The following is a 6432-nucleotide window of genomic DNA, read 5'->3' on the forward strand; positions in this document are numbered from 1 at the left end:
GGCGGGGGTGTGCACAGACTAAACTTGGCTTTCTAGTCCTGAAGGGAGAGCACAGGAAACTCTTTATTATGGTGATGAGATCGACAATCCCCCCTACTGTTAACCTTCGCTCCTGCACACTTCAGTGTCCTCACCCTGTAGGACTCGCTGGCCTGGGCTTCTGCGACCCGCGATCGTCCAGGAGAGGGCACTCGGTGCCCTCTCTGGGGCAGAATTTGCTAGGCCGCCGTAGCAGCGGTGCCAGGTCAGAAGCCGAGCCTACCCGCTTTTCGTTCTTTAATTGGACTCTTAGCTAAGACGCTACCGACACCCCGTCAGGTGGTGGAGGAAGAAGGACAACAGGGAGAGGTCGAGGGCCGAGACGGCCTCGAGGAGGAGTAGAGGAAGGTGGAGCGGATGGTCCATCCTGGCGGGAGTTGGCTGGGCGAGTGACCGCGCATGTGCGCCTGCATGGAGGCCACGCTGGGACAGCCGGCCCCGCACAGGGGGCAGCGGTACGGAGCGGCCCCGTGGGTCCGCAGATGCTTGGTCATGGCCGAGAAGTCCCGGGAGCGCTGAGGACAAAGGCTACAGGAGAAGGGCTTCTCTCCTAGAGCGGTCGGAAGGGGAGGCTGGTGAAGGAAGGAAGCGGGCGAAAGCTGGGCAAGTTAGGGGTGGATCGGGCCACGGGGTGAGGGGATTGCGCGGCAACCGGGCACGCAGGTGGAGACTCAGGAGCGGAGTTGGGAAGAAAGCCGACAGTTCACACAGGGCGGGGCGCCCATACCTGTGTGGACTCGGTAGTGCGTCTCCATTTGATGCTTGAGTGAAAACCTCTTTCCACAGACAGAGCACGCATAGGGCCGAGACCGAGCAGGAGGGGCCGGGGGAGGGTGCGGGCGAGATGAACAGCCTGCCTTGTCCTCATGACCCGCACAGGTTGCAAGTGCACCTGTGGGGACAGAGAAGGCAAAGGAGGGCAGGGCTAGGAATCCCAGCGTCAACTCACTGTACCATTCAGGCAGGAAATCAAGGGCTACAGTGGGGCTGAGGCACGAGTGCCCCGGCCCGACTCACCTGTGTGCCCCTGATCAGAATCTTCCATCTCCCCAGGGCTGAGCTGTGCGGGGCCTTTGGGGAGGGAACCTGGAGAGAGCAGTGGGAGGTAGGGGCCCTGCTCAGGCTGGACTCGTGGAGCCCCACCCCAGAGAAGACACCGTGTTACAGGTGTATGCAGGACAGCGAGGGGCTTACCTGGGGTGGGGCTGGAGGAGGCCAACTGGTTCTGACTCCAGAGCCCTTTGGGGGCATTAAGGGACAGTGGGATCCTGGGATAGGGTGGGGAAGAGTTACAGCCTTGGCTAAACCTGAGAGCCTGCCCTCTTCCTGAAGAGGGGGTGTCCCAAGTCCTCCCCCCAGGGCTGGGCTTTGGCATGCCCTGTGGGGGCAGCTTCTTGTCTCATCCCCAGCTCAGGAACTGTGCAGTAGAGATGCGGTGCCTTTCCACCCAGCAGGGCTGCCCCTCCTAGGCCACACCCTCCCAGCCTGGAGGCCGGGAACTAGGCCCCTCCACTCACCTCTGGTCCCGCCAGACCTCCTGCCAGGCTCCAGTGGTGGGAGTGCTATGGTAGAAAGGAATGCCATATCCGGGCGGCATCAGCAGGATGCTCCACAGGGCAGGCTGGCCCCCCACCAACCAAGGGGCCTCAGCCCACGAGGGCCTGGGGATGACACTGTTTTGCAGGGAGCCTGCTGGGGGAAGGGGGCCAGGGAGCTCGCGCAGACTTTCCTCAGAGCCCCCTGGATTCTCCCTCAACCACATGAGCACTCCATTCTTCCCATCTGCTCCCTTTTGGCCAACAGGGGCTTGGAGGCGTTTCTCCTTTGACCTGGTCTGTTCCCACTGAGCCTCCTGCGTTGCTCCTGCCATCTCCGGGCTGCCTCTTGGTGGCAAGTGTTTGTGCAACATCTCCTGTTCTCTCCCACCAGTTCTAGAAACCTGCTCTGGTTTCTGCTTCTCTCCAGGGTCCCCCAGTTCTCTGTCAGGATTCCTCGAGGGTTTCTCTGGCTCCTCCTGATGTTTCTTCAGGACTGGATCTGGCTCTTTAGCCCTGTCCGCTCGAGCCCTCCAGCATGCCTCTTCCAGGGACTGCACTCCCAAGGCCCTGGCCGCCTCCTCAAGGGGCCTTAGCTCCCCAGGCTGCAGCTCTACACTCTCCCCATACACAAAGTGCAGGAGCTGGGCAAAGGTAGAAGGGCTGATGCCTTCTCCCAGAGCCCACTGGCCCCTGCGGCCCAGCTGCTGGCTGACACCTGCTAGCACCAGGCTGTGGGCAGGGAACTGCTGGCTTCCTACGGTGATCAGTGTATCACATAGTGCTGGCCGGAGCCTGGCTGCTAGCTGTACCAGCCGATCAGAGCCATAGGGGCTGGGCAGTCTTATGGGGGGCAGGGACATTGTGCCTTGCTTAGGTACCAATCTCAGAGGCTGTAAGAGAAAGGCCACAATGTGAGGTCCATGGTTGAAAGGGGAGGGAGGAACATCTCATCTCATTTCAAGCCTGTGGATGTGAGGGGAGAGAGCGTGAGTTGCTGGTCCTAGATCAGAGCCCTCTGTCCTGAGTGAGCAAATAAAGTAACCCAAGAGAGGATTGGAGCTTATCCAGAATCATAGCAGGTAGGCATGGTGGTGAGAGAATGGAAATCGACCAAACTCAGGACTTAAAGAGCAAGGGCCAGTCAGTTAACAGAAATAGCTAGTAGTGGGTTTAAGACAGGCATGTGGGAAGCCTGCCAGTTAGCAGTCTCTGACGTAAAAGATATCAGATACTGCCACTTCTGCTTCTCCAAGCCCCTCTGCAGGGAAACACCTCTGCGCAAGCCAGGCTTTCTTCACTACAGACGACAATCACCACAAAACTCAGTCAACCCCGGCACTAAGGGATGGAGCATGACACAGCTTCACGGGAGAGCTTAGAAAGCTAGTGGGTCCTCCCCCAAAAGCCCATCGCGCCTGAAAGGCAGAGAGGGCAGCATGATAGGGATCCTGGCTGCAGGAATGCAGGCGCTAAGGCATCTGGCAGTCATCGCTGTGAAGCTGAAGCTTCTAGAACACGTCCTCAGGGAAGGAACCAGACATTCCCATCCAGAGAACGAGGAGAGCAGGTGCAGAAGCCACAGGAGAGGAGGCTCCTGACCCAATGATAGAGAGAGGTTTTGGAGAATGGACCCCTGAGGAGATGGGAGGAAGGGACTTGGGGACTGGAGACAAGGAGGCTGTTTCCTCTCAAGATTCGGGTAAGGAGATGGTTTAATTTGTTTTTCATAAGGCAAAAAGAATAGAAAGACAGCACCCAACCAGGCAGGAGTTTCTCACACATCAAAAGCACCACACTGGCTTTTAAAAAGAGAGCTGGGAACCTAGATACGAAGAGAACCAGAACCTCAGTGTCTTAGCACCCAGCAGGTAGAGTCCTAGGTGCAGGCTCCCTGTGAGCAGGGGCCTTTGGGGTGGGGAGGGCCACACTTGGACACCTCAGGGAGAGGGCTCCAGGTTGGCAGGGAGGGGACAGAAGAGTTGTGATGGGAAGAAGGCCTCAGCTGGGGAGAGGCCATCACTCACCGCTTGTAGCTTCTTCCAGGACACCGCATGCTCTGAACTACTGTTGGGGCTCCTGGGGCCCCCCCTGGAGCTAGCCCCGCCCCTGACCTCTCAGGCCTCCATTGGATGTCCCAAGTATCAGTCTTCCACAGTCCCCCCGAGAGGGTGTGGTTTTCTAACCCTGCCTCTGCCTTCTGCCTGCTGGAGAGACCACCCCTCTACCTCCAGAACACACACATTCTGCCCCTAGCTTCCTGTCTCCTCACTTTGTTTGTGAACTCCTAGAGTCAAAGAAGTGTATCTGTGGCAGCAAGGACCTTGGAATAATCAACCCTGCCTTTGAGTTTCATCTCTGCCATTTACTAGTTGAGTCATCTTGGGCAAGTCACTTCTCTGGGCCTCAGAAACCTCATTCATGAAATAGGGATAATATCTGCTTACCTCATTTGGAGGTGGGGGTGAAGATGAAATGACGTGACGAATATGAGCGTGGTTTGTAAGTACACAGTAGCATTCAGTGGTATGATCGTTTCTTAGAGATGACGGCAGAGCACACAGCTGCAGAAGTAAAAAGGACTGAAACATTTGGATCCCAAGAATAGAGTGGAGGAGCCAGAAGACGCTTCCTCCCTCTCCCTGACTTGGTACTGGGAAACCTCATTTGCTGGCTGGGAATGACCTGGGGGCTGGATGTGTGAGTGACTCAGATCCTCCCATCAAGCTCTGAAAGGGGCAACCCCAGGAAGGACCTGTGGTGGTCTTCGAAGAGAAAAACCTCCTTTTCTTGGGCTGATGACAAATGACATTTCTCTGAAATCAGGACTTGGGTTTCTTTCACTTCCTGCCCAAGGGTCAGGGTCCCCGGAGGTTTCCCCTCTTTTCACACTTTAGAACTCTTTAATCTGGGGAAGGGATGAAGTCTGAGAGGCTCAAGTTTCTTTTTCTGTTTCTTATTATTCTATTATCCCTGATCCTATAGCAAAATTTTCATTTATCCAATAAATATTCATAACATATTTATTTTGAGACAGGGTCTTGCTCTGTTGCCCAGTGGTACGATCACGGCTCACTGCAGCCTTAGCTTCCTGTGCTCATGTGATCCTCCCACCTCAGCCTCCTAAGTAGCTGGGACTACAGGTTTGAGCCTAGCTCATTTTTAATTTTTGGTAGAGACGGGGGTCTCACTATGTTACCCAGGCTGGTCTTGAACTCTTGGCTCAAATCATCCTCCAGCCTTGGCCTCCCAAAGTGCTGGGATTATAGGCATGAGCCACCACGCCCAGCTAATAAAGCATTTATGATATGTGCCTGGTGTGTCATATATACACAGTAAATTATTGGGAGATAAACAAGTCAGGTAGTCAGGTACTGGTAAGCTGCTCTGGTGACAAGGCACGATCTGCTTCCCCATAGGCTTCTCTTTTTTTTTTTTTTTTTGAGACAGAGTCTCGCTCTGTCTCCCAGACTGGAGTGCAGTGGCGCAATCTCAGCTCACTGCAACCTCTGCCTCCCAGGTTCAAGCAATTCTCCTGCCTCAGTCTCCCGAGTAGCTGGGATTACAGGGGCCCGCCACCACGCCCAGCTAATTTTTGTATTTTTAGTAGAGACAGGGTTTCGCCATGTTAGCCGGGCTGGTCTCAAATTCCTGATGTCAGGTGATCCACCCACCTCAGCCTCCCAAAGTGCTGGGATTGCGCCCATCATCCCATAGGCTTCTCTTAAGGGAGAAGGATCTAAGAGTCCTCGTCCCCTCCCAGACCCAAATATTGTGTCTCTAAGCTCCCATTTCTCTCTTTGGCTCCAGGACCCCCAAATGTTCTGACTAGCCTCCCACTCTCTCTCCAGACCCACCACAACTTCCCTCCACATGGGTGCGGGCACATGTTAACCCTTCCTAGATCAGACAGGGTGTGTCAATGGGTGAGGCTGGTGGAGGGGCGACAGAGTGGGGACAGGGGAAGATGAGTCAGAACGAAAGGGAAAATGCAAATGTGAGAGCTGTGTTCATCTGCTACTCTGAACGTTAAGTATTTTCCATTTCTGTGCTTTCTAATTCCTCACACCACCACACCCAGGGACGCATTAGACACCCATATAAAAGACACATAAAGCATCAATCCCTCTGAGATGTGTGTATGCAGAGGGGAAACACCCTTCCTCCAACACAGAAATACAGAGTCCCTCAAGACAAGGAAGGAGTGTGGAAAGCCCTGAAGGACTAGCCCCAGGGAGAGAGGAAAGGTACAGGGGTCTGGACGATTACGTGGTCACCCATCTAAGTATGGCCCCTTCGCTTTCCAGCCCCACATCATGTGCCTGTGACTCAGCTCCCCCACTGGTTTGCTCATTGATGATCGAGAGAGCTGGAGACTGCTTAAAGGGCAGCATTCTGTATAAGCCAAATGTAGTTGACAGGGAGCATCGGTGGGCTTTCGGGGAACCTAAAAGGGAGGAGGGGCAAGGGAACTCCCCTTTCAGTGAACAAAAGCCCCCAAGAATGGGGAACCCCATCTAAGGATATCCCCTTAGAGACCACCTCCTAGAGTTATCTCCAGGGCCCTCTGCACTGCAACCCTTATGCTGATGACACCCTAAGCCCTTCTCTAGCCTTGACAGTGCAACCCAAGCCATCCTCCACTGAGCACAGATGGCAGAAGAAGAAGCAGATGGCACTTTGACTTGGAAGAGTAGGGACACTGCTGGTGCTGTTTTGTTTTTGTTTTGAAACAGAGTCTTGTTCTGTCACCCAAGCTGGAGTGCAGTGGCGCCATCTCGGCTCGCTGCAACCTCTGCCTCTGGGTTCAAGCAATTCTTGTGCCTCAGCCTCCCAAGTAGCGGGGGTTACAGGCACG

At 55.0% G+C, this 6432-nt stretch overlaps 1 protein-coding gene across 6 annotated transcripts; it reads right to left on the minus strand.

Annotated features, from left to right (window-relative positions):
• Nucleotides 1-39: 39 nt before the first annotated feature.
• On the minus strand, nt 40-3730 carry ZBTB32 (zinc finger and BTB domain containing 32). Of its 6 annotated transcripts, none has more exons than XM_023196981.2 (6): nt 3602-3730; nt 1557-2540; nt 1234-1307; nt 1057-1125; nt 767-931; nt 40-589 (listed from the first exon to the last, which is right to left on the minus strand). In XM_023196981.2, the coding sequence occupies exons 2-6, from the start codon at nt 2435-2437 to the stop codon at nt 315-317; spliced, it is 1464 nt and encodes a 487-aa protein (XP_023052749.1). In that variant the 5' UTR covers nt 2438-2540; nt 3602-3730; the 3' UTR covers nt 40-314. The 6 variants fall into 6 exon arrangements, with proteins under 6 accessions (XP_023052749.1, XP_023052751.1, XP_023052752.1 ...); XM_023196983.2 differs by having other exon boundaries at nt 40-611; XM_023196984.2 differs by having other exon boundaries at nt 1557-1700; nt 3602-3647.
• Between the last annotated feature and the right edge of the window lie 2702 nt (nt 3731-6432).

This window comes from Piliocolobus tephrosceles, chromosome 21, assembly GCF_002776525.5.
Source record: "Piliocolobus tephrosceles isolate RC106 chromosome 21, ASM277652v3, whole genome shotgun sequence".
NCBI lineage: Eukaryota > Metazoa > Chordata > Mammalia > Primates > Cercopithecidae > Piliocolobus > Piliocolobus tephrosceles.

Coding starts and splice junctions, on each gene's coding strand:
- ZBTB32 (XM_023196981.2), bottom strand. CDS start 2,437: ATGTCCCTGCCCCCCATAAGACTGCCCAGCCCCTATGGCTCTGATCGG. Junction 1,308..1,556: donor GAGGTCTGGCGGGACCAGAG/GTGAGTGGAGGG, acceptor ACCCTATCCCAG/GATCCCACTGTCCCTTAATG. Junction 590..766: donor GCACTACCGAGTCCACACAG/GTATGGGCGCCC, acceptor CGACCGCTCTAG/GAGAGAAGCCCTTCTCCTGT.